At 41.5% G+C, this 25158-nt stretch overlaps 1 protein-coding gene across 1 annotated transcript in view; it reads left to right on the top strand.

Moving 5' to 3' along the window:
- Positions 1 to 808: 808 nt before the first annotated feature.
- The window catches only part of LOC124613600 (neuroendocrine convertase 2), a 1535239-nt gene continuing 1510889 nt past the window's right edge, over positions 809 to 25158 (top strand). Inside the window, exons 1-2 of the mRNA XM_047142315.1 lie at positions 809 to 1118; positions 1195 to 1328. Of these exons, the coding sequence (XP_046998271.1) occupies positions 809 to 1118; positions 1195 to 1328 (444 nt within the window). The remainder of the gene's footprint in view (positions 1119 to 1194; positions 1329 to 25158) is intronic.

The raw sequence follows: 25158 nt of genomic DNA, 5'->3' as shown, positions 1-25158 counted from the left end.
AAGAACGCCTTGGCCGAAAGATGAGTGTGGGACAGTCTTTTCGTTGTTGCTGTCTGCAACTCAATGCCTCGACTATACAGTGAGGAGCAACCTATAATTTTTCCTAATATTGTCGATTTCTTTTTTATATTGAGTTATGCCCTTGTACCATAACTGGGTTGGTTCAAATGGCTCTGAGCACTATGGGAGTTAACATCTGAGGTCATCAGTCCCCTAGAACTTAGAACTACTTAAACCTAACTAACCTAAGGACATCACACACATCCATGCCCGAGGCAGGATTCGAACCTGGGACCGTAGCGGTCGCGCGGTTCCGGACTGAAGCGCCTAGAACCGCTCGGCCACACTGGCCGGTATCATAACTGGGGTCTGCCCCTTAGCTGAGTGATCAGTGCATCTGACTGCCATGGACCAAGCCCGGGTTCGATTCCCACCGTCTCGGAGATTTTCTCACGTCAACTGAAAGACTTGCAACGCGGTGGATGACTGCCCCCTGTGGGGTCTCGCGGTCAGCATTGCCATACGATTATCTCATTTCACTGTAATTGGACGCATTTTTTACTATTTCTCAAAAAACGGATCGCTGGCGAAAAAAGGTGTGTGTGTGTGTGTGTGTGTGAGTGTGTGGGTATGTGTTTGTGTGTGTGTTTAAGACGACGATATTAGTCATGAGTAAACTATCTATACCTTTCGTTCGATACCGTGTTCGTAGTTGGAAGATTCCCTGCGTATGCAAAGAGGCAAAATGCTGATGAAAAAAGTAATAGTGGGAGTGGCCGATTTGACGAAGGGGTGGCGAAAGACGGACATGTTGGGTGTAGCAGCTGAACTCCGAAGCATCCGTCTCTGTGAACTGATACAGGAGTGCGGGCGACCAACACAGCGGCGGACGGCGGCAACGAGAAGCGTTACCACTGCTCCGCCACCACCAGTGGGGAGGGACAGCTGGCAGGTGCGAGCCGGAGACAACACGAGACGCGGCCGTTCTGGAGTGCCGCGGGAGGGCGCGGGGCGGGGTTCGATAAAACACGCCCCGCGCGCTGCGCCCGCCCGCCCGCGCATGCGCGCCGCCGCCAATCAATGCGCCACGTCACAGCTGACGTCACGGCGGCGGCGGCGTGCGGCGCGGCTCGGCGGGCAGTGTGACAGACATGCTGGGGGCGGCGAGCGCACTGCAGCTGCTGCTGGCGCTAGCCACGGCCGCGGCCGCGGCCGGCGCGCCGCACGAGGTCTTCACCAACTCGTTCCTGGTGCGGCTGCGGGGCGCACCGGGCACCGCCGTCGCCGACCAGGTGGCGGCGCGCACCGGCTTCCTCAACCTGGGGCCGGTAAGTCGCGTCCCGTCCAGCGCAGACCGCGCGCTACCCGCGCAGCGCCGAGCGCGCGCGTCGCCAATTTACAGCCACGACAGCACACCTGCTGCGAGCACGCATCCCATTAGCAAGCAGTTAAACCTGGCAAAAAGACAAAAACACTACTCTGTCACGGTGCTCGCTCAAAGTAATATGACACAGTGGTGGCAAGAGTCCGTCTGCCATAAGAAATATGTATGTCTGTATACGAAGTATTCGAGCATTCTTTCACATTTGACGCGACGTCCCGAAACCAAGTTGTTAGTCCTGGCACAATGACAGTGCCTCATTTCTGTCTGGTTGGTCCTAAAACGATCAGAACTCAATGTAAAATGTAGTTGTGGTTACAACAGTCTGTATATCGTTAGGACTCTCTAGAAACCGCTACCTATATTTTAAATCTCTAATATTGCATGTAAGAAATGTAACTTGTACGGTGGACACCTACTGACGCGTCATTTTATGGTTACAAAACAAATATGCATGCATTATTTTACAAGTCGGTGGTCAATACTTCACTCATTTTGATAGGTAGCAAAGCTCAACACGACAGTGGTGACAAATCTGAATACCCTAAGGAACGTGTATATAAAACATTACTATTCTTTCCTTAGTTTTAACCAAGAATTCCGCAGATATAATTTGTTTAGTCGACGACACTCGTTGTACGATTCTTGGTTCGGAAGTAAATACAATGGACTGTTTCTCGGATTCGTAGTGTTTCCAAGTTATTTTATTTATTTTTGGCTTTGAGCAGTAAAGACCATACAGCCAAGAGTGGCTACGAAAATCCGTGCTAACAGAATTGCAGTTTCCACAGCATGATAATGAAAGGAACTCGGCGTGTAGAGTAAGTTCTTAACGTAAAAGAAAAACACTAAAAGACGTACAACATACAGCGGGCAGTAGGTAAAACAGTGCGAAGTTAACGTTATTGCAGTTTTCACAATATAACAATAATAAAGTGGGAAGAACGAATTAGTAGTATAAATTAAAAACCCAAAATTACGACTCAGGTGGCTAATAGGATCGGTTCCATGGCATAAATTATAAATTGAATGCTGGAGAGCGGCGTCATTTACATAGATAATTCTTAGCGCAAACTAAAAACACCAACAGACGTCACAGTGAGTTTTCGAGTAACACCAGACAATGAGACGGAAAGAAATGTGAAATGCAAATACTGTAGTGCTTAGTGCCAATAGTAAGATTTGATTCGTCATTCACATGACTTGATTTACTACCGTCTTTACATATTATCGGAGGAAGAAAGCCCCGTCAAGCAATCACGTAGGTGTTTGTGTTTGGTTCCTTCGCAGTATATAATACTACTTTCTGGGTACTTCTATGCATATTTCTATCAGTAGGGGTTATCAAACATACGTAACCATTTTGCTGCAAGATACAGGTTTGTGTGTGTGTGTGTGTGTGTGTGTGTGTGCACATATGGGAACGCACAGCATAAATTAGTACCTATAGGTACTTCTCAACCGAATGAATAAAGTTATATAAAGACGAAGTAGTGTTATGTTTTAGTTGACAACTTTTTATGATTTTTTTAGATGATTACTTATTTTTTAATTTACAATGATGAAGGCTAAGATTATATTACGGCTCATAATGTGTGGGAACTCTGAAGGTCGAAGAACTATAAGCAATCATAATGCGATTACCTTCTGAAAAGGAGATTCTTCCACAAAATATCATAATGCCTGCTTACATTGTTTGGAGGAGTTGCTTGATACTCGAGCAACTTGACGCTACTTCGCGGACTGTCGGCTGGTATATTGCTACGGCATGCCAATTTGAACTTCCTGCATTGACCTTTTTTTGGATTCTGTTGTTATAGTTCCTACAAAAATACGCCCAGATCTGCGAAAATTTAGCAAAATTTGACATTATCGGTAGAACAGACGATCACTGGATCGAATGGAAGGATTTTCGTCGGGACCGGGAACTGACTCGTGAAGTACGGTCTGGGATTCGGTTCCGCGATACGGGCGCACGGAGTGCATGCGGGCACTGGGATGTGTGACGCATGTAGAGGGAGGACGTGTCGGCGCCGAGCACGTGGCCGCGCGCCGGCCGGCGGCAGCTGGCAGCTGGCGGCTGCAGCTGTTGCGTGCGCCGTGGGCGGCGCTACACTCCGAAGAACAGCCGCCCGTCACACGCCTACTTACTGCTTACATCTCGAACTGAAGCTCTGCTAAAGAAACTGAAAGTTTTTTCTGCGTGTTCTTTCTAAGTCGGAATTTTGGGATACTGATTTCACACGGACAATCATATTTTCTTTTTCCGAGAAACAGAATAATAATGAAATCGTATCCATATAAATTTTAATGTGTCATGAAGATTAATAAAACATTATATAACACAGTATTAACTAAACATTTGATACACATAATCTGAAAATTAATCAAACACTCTCATAAGCCTCCGGAAGGCTTTTGACACTGTACCACACAAGCGGCTGGTAGTAAAATTGCATGCTTATGGAATATCGTCTCATTTATGTGACTGGATTTGCGATTTTCTGTCAGAGAGGTCACAGTTCGTAGTAACTGACGGAAAGTCGTCGAGTGAAACAGAAGTGATTTCAGGCGTTCCCCAAGGTAGTGTTATAGGCCCTTTGCTGTTCCTTATCTATATAAACTATTTGGGAGACAATCTCAGCAACCGTCTTCGGTTGTTTGCAGATGACGCTGTCGTTTATCGACTAATAAAGTCATCAGAAGATCAAAACAAACTGCAAAACGATTTAGAAATAATATCTGAGTGGTGCGAAAAGTGGCAGTTGACCCTAAATAACGGAAAGTTTGAGGTCATCCACATGAGTGCGAAAAGGAACTCGTTAAACTTCGGTTACACGATGAATCAGTCTAATCTAAAAGCCATAAATTCAACTAAATACCTAAGTATTACAATTACGAACAATTTAAATTGGAAAGAACACATAAAAAATGTTGTAGGGAAGGCTAACCAAAGGCTGCGTTTTATTGGCAGGACATCCAGAAAATGTAACAGACCTACTAAGGAGACTGCCTATAAATCGCTTGTCCGTCCTCTTTTAGAATACTTCTGCGTGGTGTGGGATCCTTACGAGGTAGGACTGACGGCGTACATCGAAAAAGTTCAAAGAAAGACAGCACGTTTTGTATAACGCGAAATATGGAAGAGAGTGTCACAGAAATGATACAGGATTTGGGCTGGAATTCGTTAAAAGAAAGGCTTTTTTCGTTGCGACTGGATCTTCTCACGAAATTCCAAACCTACATAGGGCGGAACGATCACCGCGATAAAATAAGGGAAATCAGAGCTCTTACGGAGAGATATAGGTGTTCATTCTTTCCGCGCGCTATACGAGATTGGAATAATAGGGAATTGTGAAGGTGGTTCGAAGAACCCCCTGCCAGGCACTTAAACGTGATTTGTAGAGTATCCATGTAGATGTAGATGTAGATAAAACAACAAATCAATTATATTATACATACAGTATCGTCAAAACAGTTATTAAAATCTGAAAAATATTCTGGGATACCTCCTAATATCGTGTCCGACCTCCTTTGTCCCGGTATAGCGCAGCAACTCGACATGGATGGACTCAGCAAGTCGTTGGAAGTCCTCTGCAGAAATATTGAGCCAAGCTATCTCTAGAGCTGTCCATAATTGCGAATGTGTTGCTAGTACAGAATTTTGTGCACGAACTCACCCCTCGATTGTGTCCCATAACTGTTCGATGGTACTCACGTCGGGCGATCTGGGTGGCCTGATCATTCGCTCGAAGTGTCCAGTATGTTCTTCAAACCAATCACGAACGACTGTGGCCCGCTGAAATGGCGCATTTCATCGTTGATTGGAAACATGAAGTCCATGAGTGGCTGAAAATGGTCTCCAAGTAGCCGAACATAACCATTTGAAGCCAGTGATCGGTTTAGATTGACCAGAGGACACAGTCCATTCCACGTAAACACAGTCCACACCATTATGGATCCACCACCAGCTTGTACAGTTCCTTGTAACTTGGGTCCGTGACTGCGTGGGGGTTGCGTCATACTCGAACCCTACCATCAGCTCTTACCAATTGAAATCGGGACTCATCTGACCCAACCAATGTTGTCTAGTCTCCTACCAATATTGTCACGAGTCCAGGAGAGGCGCTTCAGGCGATGTCGAAGTGTTAGCAAAGGCTCTCACGTTGGTCGTCTGCTGCCATAGTCTATCAACGCAAAATTTTTCCTCACTGTCCTAACGGATAGGTTCGTCGTATGCGCCATATTGACTTCTACGGTTATTTCACGCAGTGTTGCTTCTCTGATCGCACTGATAGCTCTCAGGCCGTCGGCCACTGCGTTGTCCGTGTTAAGAGGAAATGTCTGAAATTTGGTATTCCCGGCACGCTTTTGACACTGTGGATCTCGGGATACTGAAATCTCCTACGATTTGCGAAATGGAATGTCCCATGTGTATAGCTCCAACTACCATTCCTAATTCAAAGTCTGTTAATTCCCGTCGTACGTCCGTAGTCACATTGGAAACCTTTTCACACGAATCATGTGAGTGCAAAAGATAGCTCCGCCAATGCACTGCCATTTTATACCTTGTGTACGCGATATTACCGCGATGTGCATATCGCTGTCCCATTACTTCTGTCGCCTCTGCATTTTACAAAGTTATGTATGAATTTACTGGGAGAAATGTGATTGTGATTTTTTTTTGGTAATATTTCTCTTGAAGACCTAAAAATAGAAACAAACAGTAACTGCTCATCATTGACATGTTCCAGTGTGTGATGTTGGAAGGTAAGGCCGTCGCGTTCAACCTGTTTACCGCTAAAACTATGGATTTTCCGGGGGGCGGGGAATCAAAGTGCAAACGTAAAAATTATATTTTCAAAACGTTAATCCCATTTTTGGCTGGCGTCCAACAGTTTAGTTACTACAGAAACATAATTCTCTTCTCTTCTGTTACCCTAAAACTCGTAAGCAATAACTCTGAAATATGGTGCCGCGTAGCCGCACGGTCTAAGTCGCCTTGTCATGGTCCGTGCGCCTTGCCCCGTCGGAGGTTCGAATCCTCCCTCAGGCATGGGTGTTGGTGTTGTCCTTATCGTAAGTTAAGGTTAGATTAAGTAGTCTAGAAGATTAGGGACCGGTGACCTTAGCAGTTTGGTCACATAAGACCTTACCACAAATTTCCAAATTTAAAAAAATATTTCTGAAATATATGGAAGCGTGTAACTCGATATTCTTGAGTTTCTCATCAAAGATCTCATCAATTAACGATTCTCTGACTTGTGGTCAGAAAGAAAAAAGATGCTTGTAACTCGGTCTTTCTGATCTTGGAATTAAACCTGATCTCACGTGACTGAAAGACTCATAAATGTTTATCTACATCTACATCTAAATTTATACTCTGCAAGCCACCCAACGGTGTGTGGCGGAGGGCACTTCACGTGCCACTGTCATTAATTACCTCCCTTTTCTGTTCCAGTCGCGTATGGTTCGCGGGAAGAACGACTGTTTGAAAGCCTCCGTGCGCTCTCGAATCTCTCTAATTTTACATTCGTGATCTCCTTGGGAAGTATAAGTAGGGGGAAGCAATATATTCGATACCTCATCCAGAAACACACCCTCTCGAATCCTGGTGAGCAAGCTACACCGCGATGCAGAGCGCCTCTCTTGCAGAGTCTGCCACTAGAGTTTGCTAAACATCTCCGTAACGCTATCACGGTTACCAAATAACCCTGTGACGAAACGCGCAGCTCTTCTTTGGATCTTCTATACCTCCTCCGTCAACCCGATCTGGTACAGATCCCACACTGATGAGCAATTCTCAAGTATAGGTCGAACGAATGTTTTGTAAGCCACCTCCTTTGTTGATGGACTACATTTTCTAAGGACTCTCCCAATGAATCTCAACCTGGTACCCGCCTTACCAACAATTAATTTTGTATGATCATTCCACTTCAAATCGTTCCGCACGCATACTCCCAGATATTTTACAGGAGTAACCGCTACCAGTGTTTGTTCCGCTATCATATAATCATACAATAAAGGATCCTTCTTTCTATGTATTCGCAATACATTACATTTGTCTATGTTAAGAGTCAGTTGCCACTCCCTGCACCAAGTGCCTATCCGCTGCAGATCTTCCTGCATTTCGCTACAATTTTCTAATGCTGCAACTTCTCTGTATACTACAGCATCATCCGCGAAAAGCCGCATGGAACTTCCGACACTATCTACTAGGTCATTTATATATATTGTGAAAAGCAATGGTCCCATAACACTCCCCTGTGGCACGCGAGAGGTTACTTTAACGTCTGTAGACGTCTCTCCATTGATAACAACATGCTGTGTTCTGTTTGCTAAAAACTCTTCAATCCAGCCACACAGCTGGTATGGTATTCCGTAGGCTCTTACTTTGTTTATCAGGCGAAAGTGCGGAAATGTATCGAACGCCTTCCGGAAGTCAAGGAAAATAGCATCTACCTGGGAGCCTGTGTCTAATATTTTCTGGGTCTCATGAACAAATAAAGCGAGTTGGGTCTCACACGACCGCTGTTTCCGGAATCCGTGTTGATTCCTACAGAGTAGATTCTGGGTTTCCAAAAACGACATGATACTCGAGCAAAAAACATGTTCTAGAATTCTACAACAGATCGACGTCATGGATATAGGTCTATAGTTTTGCGCATCTGCTCGCAGACCCTTCTTGAAGACTAGGACTACCTGTGCTCTTTTCCAATCATTTGGAACCTTGCGTTTCTCTAGAGACTTGCGGTACACGGCTGTTAGAAGGGGGGCAAGTTCTTTCGCGTACTCTGTGTAGAATCGAATTGGTATTCCGTCAGGTCCAGTGGACTTTCCTCTGTTGAGTGATTCCAGTTGCTTTTCTATTCCTTGGACACTTATTTCGATGTCAGCCATTTTTTCGTTTGTGCGAGGATTTAGAGAAGGAACTGCAGTGCGGTCTTCCGCTGTGAAACAGCTTTGGAAAGAGCCTTTTCAAAGTTCTCCGCCATACCTAACTTAATATGAAGTGAAGGCTGTATAACTTGGCACAGCTAATGGTTTGTTCCTAACATCGACCTTTCGTACAGTAAGAATTTGTCTCATAGGCCATTTCTTACCGTTATGGTGGTGTTAGACGTCTTTGATGTCCCACACCTAAAATACAAAAGTCGATTGAAAATGTAAAAAGTATACATAATTTTAAATGTTTGGAAATATTATTACAATCAAAAATATGTAGGAATTGATGTATCACACATTAAATGGAAAATAATTCTCATCGTGTCCAAACGCCAGTTCCGACATCCCACAAAGCATGTATCTACTGTACATTAACTGGTGAAAGCAATCGATATTAAACGCAAAACCTATTTGAAAAATCTAGATTTGGTACAATATGTGTATATCACTTTATTAAAGCCAGTTTCAGCCAGCAAAAGACCCTCCAAGACGAACCTCAGCTATAAAAGTCTTTAATTACAGGACGTACGTCGAATTATGATCTAGACACAAACGTCCTGCAATTAATATGTCTTATGCCTGAGAGTGCTCTCTTGTTGAACATAGTTTTAATACAAAGCAACATACAGCTTTTGTACGAAATCGTGAGTCATTTATGAAAGCTATAAATATATGCCTCCTTAAAGAAGAAACAAAACAAATCTATTTAATATCATATATAGAGTTTTCATTCCTGCCAGTATGAAAAAACTGTATCTTGGAAACCGACCGGCAGTTAGTATACAAGGTGTCCGATAAATATTGCGAGAAACTTCGAGAGGTTGTAGAGGGTGCCTTGAGGAACAAATCGAGAATAGGGAACCGTATCCGGAAACGTCGTCCTTCGACGCTACATGGAGTCCTATTTATTGGTGCCTGTCCTACTCGGTAGCTGCGCGGTCAGCACGGAGGATTGACAAGTGAAAGGGTCCGGGTTCGATTCCCGGCCCGGTCGGACATTTTCTCTGTTTGGCGGCTGGTTGGTGTGTTGTCTTGATCTTAATATCTTCAAAATTGAGATTACACTATTGACATGGCAGAATGGGCACGAACCCAAAGCCAATTAATCGAAAAAAGAAAGCTTTGGCGTCGACGCCTGCCACTACGCCACCCCTTGGGCAGAAAATTTCTCACTCTACACTAACAGACCATAGGCAGAACGTCGTGCAATGTTGTTTGTTATTCAGTGTTCAAATGTGTGTGAATTCCTAAGGGACCAAACTGGTGAAGGCATCGGTCCCTAGACTTACACACTACTGAAACTAACGTATGCTAAGAAACACACACACACACACACACACACACACACACACACACACACACACACACACACCAATGCCCCAGGGAGGACTCGAACCTCCGGCGGGAGGGGCAGCGTGCTCCGTGACATGACGTCTCAAATCGCGCAGCCACTACGCGCGGCTCAGTGATAACGACTGACTGTCACGGTCGCCAGTGGAGAAAATGGAGCTAACCAACTGCTGCGTAGACAGGCTTTGTTTCCTGTGAATGCGATTCTCTGTTGTCTTGGTAGATGATGGTTTAGAACACATATTTCCGCTTACAGATTATTTTTCACCTGTATACGGAAGAACAACGGAGATTTTAGAGCATTCCAGGAGAAAAATAAGCTGCGGATTGAAACACGTGTCCGAAAACGTCATCCACCGAGCCAACAGCTCATCGTACTCATAGGAGACGAGGTCTGCCTACGCAGCCGCTCGCACCATCTTCCCCACTAACGATCGTGGCAATCAGTTACGATTACTGAATAAGAAACAATATTGGGAGACGTTCCACCTACGGTCCGTCATCACAGAGTGGCACGTTTGCTACCGAAGGGGGTCCAGTGACAGCACCGGCGCCTGAACTTCACGCTCTGAAGCGTCGTTGGATGACTTTTCTGGACACGATTCCCTCTCCTCAATTTCTTCCTCAAGGCACCTCGAAGTTCGTCACAAAACTGGTTTTCAGTGCTGTTGTATTCTCGATATTCTGTTGCCGAGATTTCATCCAAACATGCGTTAGCAGATGGCGCATGGTCTTTCTGCTAATCTGTGCTTTCCTCTGGAGTTCCAAAAATTTGTTGATTACAGTCCTACTAGTTAAAAACCAAATGCAGTATTTTTGTACTTGCAATAATACAAATAAACCGTAATGCTTCATTATGAATGGGCATTAAAAAAAATACTTTCAGCCATTCTTTCGAAGACCGACGTCTTTGATACCACGGCTATTATAAAATACAAGTTGATAATTGAAAAGAAAGAAACAACAACTAGCCACTGTTTACAACGCTCTCTATTTACACAAATAGCCCCGTTGCCGCTTTCGGAGTGACAGGGCCAACTTCAGACGTTTCTCAACGTTTGCATTACATTTGTTGTTGTTTATATTATTTGTTGTAACCAAAACAGCCAGCAACTAATGTAAAGACAACAAACATAATTTAAACGTGAACAATCTTCTGAAGATGAGTCTATCGGCTCGAACCTGGTAACGGTGCTGCTTGTGTAAATAAATAGCTGTTGTCTTCCTTGCAGGAATCATCATGTAAATAACTTCCTTATTCACACTTAGAACGAATTAGTTTCCTGATTCGGCACCTACAACATTCTTGATAGGGTATTTATTTATTAATTTATCCCATTCAATCTTTTTTTTGCGTTGATGCGGTGAGTATCGTAGTACCTGCTCAATTTCTTAGATAAAATCCGTTACGTAGAAGCAGAGACACATTGTTTTCACATTTTCTGCGAGATGACAGATTTGGAACTTAGAATGTTTTCCACTTCCACTCCTCATAAGTTTTAATGGTACTGCCGCTCCAAAATGGTTCATACAACCGTCTGTTAATCTTTACCCATTTCCTTTTGAAGAACTTAAACACCGCTATACGCACCGTGCCCCACTGAAAGTGGACGTCAGTAATAATGCAGCAAGAATTCCAGATGTAGAAACGTTAAAGCAAACTACAGAATGTAAACTAACGTGAGCAATAATGTATGTTTTTGAGAAGTGCAGCTTTCAGCTGCCCAGATATCCACCAAAGTGGAATGACGCATATTTTCGCTCGCGTCCGATAGTTCATGTGAATAAGAATAAAACGATATAGCTCATGTTAACATGTGCAGCGACTTTTTTGAAAAAAAAAAAAAAACTGCCGAGAAATGTGGTGCAAAGTGTACTGTATAAACGGAAAATGCGATGCAGCAGTCAGGGGTGCCCTTACACAATTTAATATTTTTTTATGGACCATAAATATATTATTAGTTTACTGACTCATTTCGGTCAGTGGCGATATTAAAAAGACATGAAATAAAGTGATACAACGTATCTCGTCTATGTTATTGGTACAATTCGTCCGTGCAAAATCACTTGCCTTTGGGCTTACGATTTGTGCTGTTATCACTGACGGGATACTTTTCATCAGTTTATTTCATGTTCTTTTGTAGATGGCCAGTGATCGAAACGGTACAGGAAATTTATATAAACAAAGATTAAATGCCGTTCGTTGGCAAGCACATCAATTGAAAAAGGCTGGACCGTTATTGTTAATTAAAAAAATGTTCGTAATTGTCCGAATACGGTTTTAGGAAAAAAAACTGGAAAAGTTACCCAGAAAATTGGAAAATTCGAGAAAAACTGAAAGCGCTTTTTTGTGTAGGCTTTTTGTATGAACTCAAAACCATAGATCAATATTCGAACTATGGATATACGTAATTCTTTTTTGTTATGTTCGTTTTATAGTATGAAAAGTTTTAAGGATAAAAGTTAGCGACAGTAACAAATGAAAGTCGAATGCATTCACGATCATAACTGAGGATAGGATTGGTTGGTGCATTTTCCAGTTCGTTGTGGCCCCAGGATGGAAGTAACAGAATTGAATATTTTAAACTGCAAAAAGAAATCTGCAAGATTGGGAGAAAAATGTGGGAAAACGCATTCCAGCCAACATTAAAATAAAATTGCATTTGTTTTTACTTTTGTGATGTTTCCCGATGTGTCCAACAAATGTAGTTATTTTACTTCAATTCCAATTCATTTCGCTACTACGTCTGAAAACGTCTTTTGACTTCTGACTGTCAAATTGTGAATCAAGCCCGTAGGTTATAAAGTATAGATAAATTGATTGAGTTGTTTGCTCTCGACTGAATTTTGATTCTGTCGTAAGTTCATCGCAATCGTTTCAGGAAATTAATTAAGTTTCGTTGTTTGATTTCAAACTACTTTGCAGATTTACACACGACATACTGTGTGTTTTGAAGTGAAAAACTAATATACAGTAACAACAGAGTGAATCAATTGAATTGCGTCTATTCGCATCACACATTGAGTCGCAATCGATAGACTTGAATTGAATTGACAAAATTTAATCGCACTGAAATGCCGCCAATAAGACGGAGCAATTTGGGTCGCAGGACACACAATGCTACAAACCAAACGAATTTTCAATCTAATCGAACTGCGGAGCAACGCAAAGAGCGAAATGAAATTGAGCCGAATCGATTATCACAAACACTTTCATGTACACAAGAAGAAAGAGAAAATGCAAACGGAGATGGTATGCATCGGATGAGACATCATCGGTCAATTGAAACCAATCGCGCGACAGTGAATTTGAATAATCATGCAAAAAGACAAATAAACGTTGCGGTCACTGCTCATCGAACTACAATCCGTTACAACGTGACAACTGATTACCTTACAGACCAATCCACTGCTACTGGATCGACTGAGAGAGGGCGAGGAGATGAAGTTACAGAGGGAAAAGGAGAACTTAAAGGGTGGGAGGGGGATGGGGGTGATGAACAGATAGGGGCAGTTGGCCAGAGAGAGGGGAGTGGAGCAGACAGGCAGGTGGTAGGACAGGAGGAGATCAGCCGAGAGTGGTGATGTGAGTTGATGGAAGAAGGAGGGAAGGAGGACATGGACTAACAGAACAGCCGAGTACATAAATACTCGATCAACGCCGGGCACTTAGCTATTTAATAATGTATTTGTGAAACAGACATATATATATCGTACTTGTATATGTAATTAAATTGTGTAAATAATCATATAAAGTTATCATTTCAGCACGTTTTCATTCTAGCTGTGCAACGTATACATAACCATGTATGTGGTAGTATGTATCCCGACTGACTCTCATTGTCTATATATTTGAAAACATTGCACTGTTTACTGAAGTGCTGAAGTAATGCGTGTTGTTTCCACACATTGTCGTAGGAAAGGGCCACAGTTGGATTCGAAGAGCAATAGTTGCATCAATATATTGGTATAACATTAGTAGTATTTACTGAACATAAAAATCCTTGAGATCTTTCGTGCTTTCGACATCCACATACATTACTTCGATGCCCAGAATCGTTTCTGAGATGAGAGATGACTCGGGCACACACAGTATGCTAAACAAGAGGTAACATTTTGATACTCCCAGCAATATTAAAGAATTGATAGTGTTCAAAGACAAATTTTATTGCGGTAGAGGCAGCGGAGAATTTTCACTAGGTCTTTCAGCCATCTCAGCTCTGGTCATTAGGAATTCGGTCCCATCTGAATCAATATTCAACGCAAATGCGATAAATTTGAAAAATCTTTGACAGCATTATTGTGCTTCGAACCGTATCGAGGGAAAAAGGCGAAAACTTCACCCAGAAAACGGAGACAAGGCTATGACGCGCGTCGTGTCTGAATGATGTAAATTATAGTTCCTTTTTTAAGTGCTTTTGTTATTTTAATATCTACCGAGGAGCGTTCCTGTGAGAACTCACAACAAGCTTCAACTGATCCCAGACATACTAACTCGCGTTCGAGCCACTAGATACCGCAGGCCCGTCATTGTAACTGATTCCTACCTCCTCTGTTTTACAAATAAGTTTATATGGTGGCTTCTCCGCAGAGTATCCAAAACAGTTCCTTTTGAGAGGTGGAGCTGTATTTCTAGATTTCTTCTCTTTTGCTTCGGCTAGCTCTCTCTGTCTCCCTGTCTCTCTCTCTTCTCTCTCTCTTTTTTCAATAACATCATCTGCTCCTCAGTTTATAGACTCATTGCCTAGCCCTTGCAACTTTTGTTTGGAGCTTTCATACTGTGCTCCAATTCAGCCGTATTTGTTGGACATCTTCAGCCCAGCAGCCCAGTTTTTACCTACCGTAGCTTCTTCTACATTGAAATTATGTGCTACTCTGTTTCCTTTTGCAATGTCGAGCGCAAGTTTCGTGGCTAAACCGAACATCGTATCTCCTAACGTAATAATATTATCTTACAACTTTTTTCATCTTCGATGGAAAACACTTTACTGTGTCCAAAAAATTTTACGTCCCAGTTTGCATTTTCCTGTTTTCAGCATGCCTCTTAATTTTTGGCTTTTGCACATTGTATATGTGTGCACGTTCATTCCATACACGATCCATATTTCAAAATACTGTTACAGCTACATTGCAGTTTAACTGCGCTTCATTTTCCATAGCGCCTTCCTGTCGCCATACTATAATACGATATAATATTTAGTAGGCAACTTAGGCCAAAGAACACATCAGAAAATTCACCACATCGTTTTTAAACATTCTTTTGCACGAAAAATGCTACGCGAATTCCTTAAAGCTTCCTATACGAGCAGGTTTCCCAAACTGTATCGGTAAAATATGGGTTACTTAGAACGGTACGTTATATGCAACGTCTCCATTTTCACTTGATCAGTTTACTAAAAACGGGCCACAACGGTTACATCTTCGTGACCTCTTAAAAACTAAGATTATTTCATAAATATTTACCCATGAATAAAACATTATGTTGCCACTTACCTTACATCAACAATTCTTTTCGCCACGTACACAAAAAGTTTGATGAAAACTGCAAGAAAGTTGACGCTGTTCTCAGACGATCTGTTCGTCGTCACGAAGAAGTCTTAGATGACAATACGGCACATAGTTCAATCTGACTTCACTAGATATTAGTAAGTACAAGAGGTACGAATTCTATAGCAGTGATGCAAATTAGGAACAGTGAAGTGGCCAACTTTCCCCTACATCCTTTTAATTAATGATTATTAATTGTTTCTCATCATATTACCAAGTTACTTTTGTTATAGTTGAACATAGCCTATTCCATCGTGCAAATAAACCCACTTCAATACAGCAGCTACTCTCTTTGGTAGGGGGTTTCCGTTCTACTACTATCCTATTGGCCGCCAAGTTTATTTGCTGGGCACAACAGCGGACAGACTGTAGTGGATTGTGTAAATGAACGTAAACTGCCTCTTGGCGTAATAATCGTGTAGAATCAGTTGTGCACTGTCGGGGTCGACACACCCCTTTCATTGCGTAGCTTTACTGCAGTCACCACACAGTACCTGCAAGCCCTATATTTCAGACGGCAGTAGAGTTGTAAAACTACCTTTGGCTACTGTAGGTTTTCATAAGTAACCATATACTGCAGTACCTTTGCTAGTAGCCTTGGTCAGTTAAGATCTTAAACGCATTATCTGTGTGTTGGGTATGTTGTATATCTGTCGGGCGTTTCTCATTTCGATCGCTTTGTCTGCATATGTGATCAGTGTCTTATTAGAACGCCATAGAACTCAGAAGTGGTGAACCATATAGAGACTAAGTTAGCGTATACAAAGGGCTGTGTAACCTGCGGAACACATTTGTTCTACAGTGTTAACCTCCTATCTGTTACATAAAAATAAACAATATTTGTAGCAAAATTAAAACTGTCAATGTTTAATGTAACTTTTCTTCGAAAACTGTTGTTGAGATGTGAAACGGAGGGATGATGTAGTAAAAATAAAAAAAAATATAGATTCATCATATATGGATAGAAAACGTAATATCCTCTAAAAAAAGGTAAAATTAAAGGAAAAACGCAAAACAAAAATATATTAAACGTCACTTCAGTGCTTCGTCGAATTTATATGAAACTTGTTTCTGTTATTCATAATCCACTTTCGTAATTATCAATAATAACAGAAAACTCTTGCCTTTGATCATGATGAAGAACGTTTAAGGAGTACAAAAATAACAATAATAATAGCTATATAGATTTTTTTATGTTTGCGCATGTAAACTGTACTTGGAAGAAAAGCAGGTACCTTGAAAATATAAAAGCCGGAAGTTACGCTATCAACTAATTTTTGTTACTTATAAAATACAATTTATATTTTGTAAGAATATAAAATACATATTGGACGAACATTAACTACGTGAGGTTCTAATTATGTGCAAGACCAACAAAGAAACAAAACCCAAAGAGAAGTCGTCGGTTCCCAGTTTATCTCTCACAAGTTCATTTGTGTTTCTTTCCCTACCAATGCTACCAATTTATCATGTAATTTATGTGATGTACCAAAAGTAACGAGTCGTAGTTCTGGTAGAGCGCAGTCTTAGACAGCAGCCATCCGCCGGTGTGCTCACCAGGGGCAACCACTGAGACCCAGACCTTGTGTGTCACTACAATGACTGAATTTCAAAGAACGAGGAGTAACTCACCGCCAAATAACAATACGCGCTTGGTTCAAGCTAGAAATCTCCCTTCGAGGCATGTTGACAGACTGGTGCCGATAGCCGCGTGGTGACACGACTGGAATCTCAGTGCGCCCTGCTGAACTGCACTGACAACGAAGTTCACCTACTATAACTCCATTTGATAGGATACTGTACGTAGCAGCAGTATCCTGGGCCAAGAGGTGACAGAGAGGATAAAAAAGTTTGTGGTAGAGCTGAGGTTAGTTTCTTTTTAATTTTTTTTTTTTTTTGAGCTGCGTAGTTAAAACGGAAGAGCAATCCTTTATATCCAACCTATGTCAAAACTTGTACTACTGCTAGAATGTATTTGGGTGAAGACGAGCTGTAAGCAGGATAGCAGAAAGATTTTTACGTAATAATTATATTTTTGGATTCCTTGCTTATTTATATGGCTGGCTGCTGATGGTAGATACGCGATAGCATGTCAACAAATAACATTCAGAATAAGAAAGGTAAATCACTGACCGACAAAAATCGGCCATACGTTGCCAATGTTGGAGCTTCCCGCTTTCGCAGTACTTCGTTGTGATCCAGGATGTAGTCTTCGACAAGTGCTGTTTTGGTTATTTGACTATTATTTCAGTGATCATTTATGCGTGGCTGCACAGCACAGCCGTACAAAACTAACACGGACGCGGAAACACTGCTTCTCTATAGCTCATTTTTGTGTGTCACCGATAAACATTCCTTATTATTTCATCAACTTGTGGTGTGGAAACATCGTGGATCATATTTTTATTTCTATAAGAAGTTGCATTTACTCTACAATAATTCGTGTCAGAAGAGGGTCAAATGTGAATCTGGAGCGTAGGGAAGTTTCACTCGGTATGACACTACGTCCTTGAGGCGAGGCAGAAACTCCTGAACGAAACTGGTGGCAATACACATAACTTAAAATGTCAACTGTCATTAACAAATAACTTATTAAAAAGCCGAGCTGACAGCACTGGAATGATTAATCATACGTTTTATATTTGCAACATCTTTCACTGAAAATAACTTTTGTAAGATAAAAAAAGAACAGAATAAACATGATGAATGTAAGGATGCAATCTTTCTTTGGGCAAATAAGGTATATTGGTTGTTAAAGATATGAAGAAAGTACATTTTACTAAAATAAGGTATTATTTATATTACCTATTTCATTTAAAATATATTTTTTATTGCTTTTAGCAGTACTTAAACAATTTTCACTGCTGAAAAGCTTCACAGCATCTTTGTGGACGGCAGTTAAAATGAGATGAATAAATAATTTTTACCAGATTCAGGAACATTTGATTCTTTCGTCCTGCCGCTTAAAATTCATCATAAAAAAACCCTCACTCTCTTAATACTGAAGTAACAAGAATCGACAATAGAAATGAAATTAATTCGTACAAATTTTTAAAATCATAATTTGTCTTATTAAATATTTGTAGTCATTTATATGTAGTGAGTAATGCTGCAAAACCTTCATAAATATGTATCTGAACGTTTAATTTATTTAATAATGTAATTTTCTCCTAAAATTCCCTTTTTTAAATAGTTTTTCAGCTTTAAAGTTTTTATTTGTTAGCAAAATCGGCAAATTCAGATTGGTATTTAAATTTGTATCGCTTACTGTAAATATCTGGTTTGTTAAAAAAAGTCAAACCGTTTATTTATGTACTACAAAGTCTGTCAACAAATATTAAAAAGAATTATTTGAATTTTACCAGCCAGTTTAGGAGAAGACAAAGGTTTACTTTTTTTGGTATCTTACAAATTCAAAAAAGAGATCTCGTTTCCCTTTTGTTAGACCGTTTTTAAGGTTATCCATATATACATCCAAAACTCTTATCAATTGCCTTCCAGGTGTTTTACAGTTTTATTAAACAAACTTAAAAAATGTTTTCATGAACGCAAGTACATTTGAATCATGTTATTGTCAGTGTTAAGCCCGAATAAATTTTGCAATATCATTGGACAGCTTTCTTCTATTTTTTTTGTTTTTGTTTTTTTTATCATCAGTCTACTGACTGATTTGATGCGGCCCACCACGAATTCCTTTCCTGTGCTAACCTCTTCATCTCAGAGTAGCACTTGCAACCTACGTCCTCAATTATTTGCTTGACGTATTCCAATCTCTGTCTTCCTCTACAGTTTTTGTCCTCTACAGCTCTCTCTAGTACCATGGAAGTCATTCCCTCATGTCTTAGCAGATGTCCTATCATCCTGTCCCTTCTCCTTATCAGTGTTTTCCACATATTCCTTTCCTCTCCGATTCTGCGTAGAACCTCCTCATTCCTTACCTTATCAGTCCACCTAATTTTCAACATTCGTCTGTAGCACCACATCTCAAATGCTTCGATTCTCTTCTGTTCCGGTTTTCCCACAGTCCATGTTTCACTACCATACAATGCTGTACTCCAGACGTACATCCTCAGAAATTTCTTCCTCAAATTAAGGCCGGTATTTGATATTAGTAGACTCCTCTTGCCCAGAAATGTCTTTTTTGCCATAGCGAGTCTGCTTTTGATGTCTTCCTTGCTCCGTCCGTCATTGGTTATTTTACTGCCTAGGTAGCAGAATTCCTTAACTTCATTGACTTCGTGACCATCAATCCTGATGTTAAGTTTCTCTCTGTTCTCATTTCTACTACTTGCCATTACCTTCGTATTTCTCCGACTTACTCTCAAACCATACTGTGTACTCATTAGACTGTTCATTCCGTTCAGCAGATCATTTAAATCTTCTTCACTTTCACTCAGGATAGCAATGTCATCAGCGAATCGTATCATTGATATCCTTTCACCTTGTATTTGAATTCCACTCCTGAACCTTTCTTTTATTTCCATCATTGCTTCCTCGATGTACAGACTAAAGAGTAGGGGCGAACGGCTACAGCCTTGTCTTACACCCTTCTTAATACGAGCATTTCGTTCTTGATCGTCCACTCTTATTATTCCCTCTTGGTTGTTGTACATATTGTATATGACCCGTCTCTCCCTATAACTTACCCCTCCTTTTATCAGAATCTCGAACAGCTTGCACCATTTTATATTGTCGAACGCTTTTTCCAGGTCGACAATTCCTATGAAAGTGTCTTGATTTTTCTTTAGCTTTGCTTCCATTATTAGCCGTAACGTCAGAATTGCCTCTCTCGTCCCTTTACTTTTCCTAAAGCCAAACTGATCGTCACCTAGCGCATTCTCAATTTTCTTTTCCATTCTTCTGTATATTATTCTTGTAAGCAGCTTCGATGCATGAGCTGTTAAGCTAATTGTGCGATAATTCTCGCACTTGTCGGCTCTTGCCGTCTTCGGAATTGTGTGGATGATGCTTTTCCGAAAGTCAGATGGTATATCGCCAGACTCATATACTCTACACACCAACGTGAATAGTCGTTTTGTTGCCACTTCCCCCAATGATTTTAGAAATTCTGATGGAATGTTATCTATCCCTTCTGCCTTATTTGACCGTAAGTCCTCCACAGCTCTTTTAAATTCCGATTCTAATACTGGATCCTCTATCTCTTCTAAATCGACTCCTGTTTCTTCTTCTATCACATCAGACAAATCTTCACCCTCATAGAGGCTTTCAATGTATTCTTCCCACCTATCTGCTCTCTCCTCTGCATTTAACACTGGAATTCCCGTTGCACTCTTAATGCTACCACCGTTGCTTTTAATGTCACCAAAGGTTGTTTCGACTTTCCTGTATGCTGAGTCTGTCCTTCCGACATTCATATCTTTTTCGATGTCTTCACATTTTTCCTGCAGCCATTTCGTCTTAGTTTCCCTGCACTTCCTATTTATTTCATTCCTCAGCGACTTGTATTTCTGTATTCCTGATTTTCCCGGAACATGTTTGTACTTCCTCCTTTCATCAATCAACTGAAGTATTTCTTCACAGCTACCATCTTCGTACCTATGTTTTCCTTCCCAACTTCTGTGATGGCCCTTTATAGAGATGTCCATTCCTCTTCAACTGTACTGCCTACTGCGCTATTCCTTAGTGCTGTATCTATAGCGTTAGAGAACTTCAAACGTATCTCGTCATTCCTTAGTACTTCCGTATCCCGCTTCTTTGCGTATTGATTCTTCTCGACTAATGTCTTGAACTTCAGCCTACTCTTCATCACTACTATATTGTGATCTGAGTCTATATCTGCTCCTGGGTACGCCTTACAATCCAGTATCTGATTTCGGAATCTCTGTCTGACCATGATGTAATCTAATTGAAATCTTCCCGTATCTCCCGGCCTTTTCCAAGTATACCTCCTCCTCTTGTGATTCTTGAACAGGGTATTCGCTATTACTAGCTGAAACTTGTTACAGAACTCAATTAGTCTTTCTCCTCTTTCATTCCTTGTCCCAAGCTCATATTCTCCTGTAACCTTTCCTTCTACTCCTTCCCCTACAACTGCATTCCAGTCGCCCGTGACTATTAGATTTTCGTCCCCCTTTACATACTGCGTTACCCTTTCAATATCCTCATACACTTTCTCTATCTGTTCATCTTCAGCTTGCGACGTCGGCATGTATACCTGAACTATCGTTGTCGGTGTTGGTCTGCTGTCGATTCTGATTAGAACAACCCGGTCACTGAACTGTTCATAGTAACACACCCTCTGCCCTACCTTCCTAGTCATAACGAATCCTACACCTGTTATACCATTATCTGCTGCTGTTGATATTACCCGATACTCATCTGACCAGAAATCCTTGTCTTCCTTCCACTTCACTTCACTGACCTCCACTATATCTAGATTGAGCCTTTGCATTTCCCTTTTCAGATTTTCTAGTTTTCCTACCACGTTCAAGCTTCTGACATTCCACGCCCCGACTCGTAGAACGTTATCCTTTCGTTGATTATTCAATCTTTTTCTCATGGTAACCTCCCCCTTGACAGTCCCCTCCCGGAGATCCGAATGGGGGACTATTCCGGAATCTTTTGCCAATGGAGAGATCATCATGACACTTCTTCAATTACAGGCCACATGTCCTGTGGATACACGTTACGTGTCTTTAATGCAGTGGTTTCCATTGCCTTCTGCATCCTCATGTCGTTGATCATTGCTGATTCTTCCGCCTTTAGGGGCAATTTCCCACCCCTAGGACAAGAGAGTGCCCTGAACCTCTATCCGCTCCTCCGCCCTCTTTGACAAGGCCGTTGGCAGAATGAGTCTGACTTCTTATGCCGGAAGTCTTCGGCAGCCAATGCTGATTATTTATCAAAATTTAGGCAGTGGCGGGGATCGAACACGGGACAGAAGACGTTTTGATTATGAATCAAAGACGCTACCCTTTTTTTTTTTAATCTCATTTTGTTCGCTTCTGTTCGTTGCATTTGCTTGGGGCGGACGTCGTAAGACATCCTTTTATGTTCGTGGTTGGTCGATTGACTCAGTTTTTTTTATTACAGAGGGCAGCTAACCCCCTGACCGAACACGCTGAGCTACCGTGCCGGCAACCCCTAGACCACTTACAATATAAGTTCTGGTGGGTTTCCTAGGTGTACAGGGACAAATTTGTGAACTAAAGTATCATTTATCCTTGGCTCACTAATAAAACCGAATAATCGAACTTTAATGCACTCAGTGTGCCTCACACAAAACTTAAACAAACAGCGTAAGGCTTTTCCGCGATACAATAGTGCCACAACTGTTAGATGGCAGAGGTTGGCTGCAGTTGTATCATAGGTCACGAAATATCACGACTGTTGCCAGTACGTAACAAGCAGTTCTTTGGAGGTCTTTGGTTAACTTTTTGCGAAATCAGGAAGCCACGGAGTGATGTTTACTTAATTCACATAGACTAGCAGATTCATATACTGAACATAATGATTGCAAGGAATATTAAATTAAAGGGTTCTGACTCTTTCGCACTAGTATCTTTAACAAGAAACTTTGATACTGACGAAATTGACATTTGAAGCTAGGTTGCGTTCTAAGACGAGTATTCAGTTCATGGTTCATGGTTCAGCCAGTCAGAACGGAAAATTACGCTGCAGATTACGTTCAACTTCTGTGGTCTTTTAATGTTTTGCGGGAAACGAATCATATAAAAAAACTGTGAAATGAATCATATCCACGTAATTTATTTTTTCATAACGCATAGAGGACAACCACCACAAACAACGTTACATAATTTATAATAAAGTACGAATGAAAACCGTAGATGAATGTGAGTGGAAACGGACGATCCCTGGAGACCAGCACCTTGCGTAGAGAACAGTAAACGGCTGGTGAAAGTCTTTAAGCCGTTTAGCTCGATGCTTGTTGATGTTAAGACGTAATATGTCACTGAATGTAGAAGTCACGCGTTTAAAAGTGATTAAAAACATTAAAAGTGCCGCGGACAATGTTTATACGATAACAAATAACCAAGTATTGCTAAATATGTTTTCTTTATTCAAACAAATGAACAAATGAATGCGGTGTCACCTGTTTCCTTAGATCAGATGGCTGGGAATATATTACTAGTGAGAGCAGTAGCGATCCCGGCGATCACTCTCATATTCACTGTTGACTGTTGCTATGTTCGAAGCTATGCCTACGGAGAGGAATTTCAGCCGGACAAGGAGACATTTTTAAAAGGCACGAGATAAGCAGACCTCTCTTACAACCGTCAGCGAACCAACGAGTGGAGACTCTTAATATTTTCTCTTGCAGTTCATTCAACGTATTCCTTCGCTGCAGCTTCACATAGAGTACAGTTTACGGAGTCGTCATTAATAAGGGATGTACACGTGAACCGTTTACAACTTTCCACAGTGCATAGAGGAAGCCCACATTAACAAACTGATATAGGACTTTGCGGCAGACAGGTTTAGTCCCATGTATCATCACATTATCAATTTAAGCTTTTTTGCAAAAAATTACTTCATTTCCTTTATAGTTCGATCTAAACTTAGCACTAAAAGTGCAGTAGTGTCGTAGTATGGCGGTCCGACAAACAAAACGATTTAATTCTTAATGTTATGGCTTTCAAATTCACAATATTTTGAGGTAAAATTTATGCAAACGTCAATTTTACATTTTGTAAGAACATGCGATTTTAAATATCCAAGGACGATTTTAACTAAAATCTCGCCTGTCACGCCTGCCTTGTATCTTAGGTGGCTTTTGTAGGCCAATTTGAGGTTGTTTCCTGGACTGGTAAGTCAGGAGTGTCCTATATCAATTTGTTGGTATCGACTTCATCCACAGCAGCATGGTACACTGAAAACAGCTACCACTTACACCCGTATATATGCAATAATGTGTCACAGCACATAAATTTACTTTGAAAAACAACTTATTAGATATTAGATATTAATTGACCTGCTATCGGCTACGTACCATCGGTAATCAGCCAGATTTGACATGAAAGAATAAGAAATGCAAAAACAGAACTATTCCGTATAAGCGTGAATGACCCCTAGTGTGCCTTTCTAGAGTGGCGGACTATGTCACGTTCCGCGCCGAATGAACTGTGGCAAGTTGTGATGAGAAGCAATATTGATCAGGGCTTTGGTTGACGGAGCGCACGGGTGGGACGGAGCGAGCCGTCCTCTTTAAAGGGACACCCGTAGCCGTGAGGGCGGCAGCTGCGTGCTCCCCCGCTGTGCTCCGCTGTGACGTGTCGTGACGTGACGTGACACGCTACGAAATCGGCCAGCCAGCCGGCATGCACGCACTCAGCGCGGCCGCTTCGACGTAGCCACGACCGGCTGTGGAGCTCAGTCAACCACAGTACCCTGTGTGTGTTTTTCGGCGCTCCCAAATGAAGTCACCCTGTATGAGATACTGCCAAGGATGTGAGTGTGCCACTGACTGGCAGCTATGCATCATTATTAGCTCCCCCCTCCAGTTTCGCACCGAACTTTATTATTCGCATACACTGAAGATGAAGTTATATTTAATTAATTTTGCATCAAACTCATTATTGTGCTCATCTGTTATTGTGAAATCTAAGGAAAACTACTAATTGATAACATGTCCTTTCTCAGATACTGTATTTTATTAATTAAAACACCCTTTTATTCAAATGGTTTTGAGCAATATGAGACTTAACATCTTAGGTCATCAGTCCCCTAGAACTTAGAACTACTTAAACCTAACTAACCTAAGGACATCACACACATCCATGCCCGAGGCAGGATTCGAACCTGCGACCGTAGCAGTCCCGCGGTTCCGGACTGCAGCACCTAGAACCGCACTGCCACCGCGGCCGGCCAAAACACCCTTTTGTAAACCAACATTTATAAACACTCAACAGAAATCAAATACGGTGTGAAATTACACCTATATTCTGCCATTAATC

This window comes from Schistocerca americana, chromosome 4 (genome assembly GCF_021461395.2).
Source record: "Schistocerca americana isolate TAMUIC-IGC-003095 chromosome 4, iqSchAmer2.1, whole genome shotgun sequence".
Lineage (NCBI taxonomy): Eukaryota > Metazoa > Arthropoda > Insecta > Orthoptera > Acrididae > Schistocerca > Schistocerca americana.
This window is presented reverse-complemented; position numbering and strand designations above follow the sequence as displayed.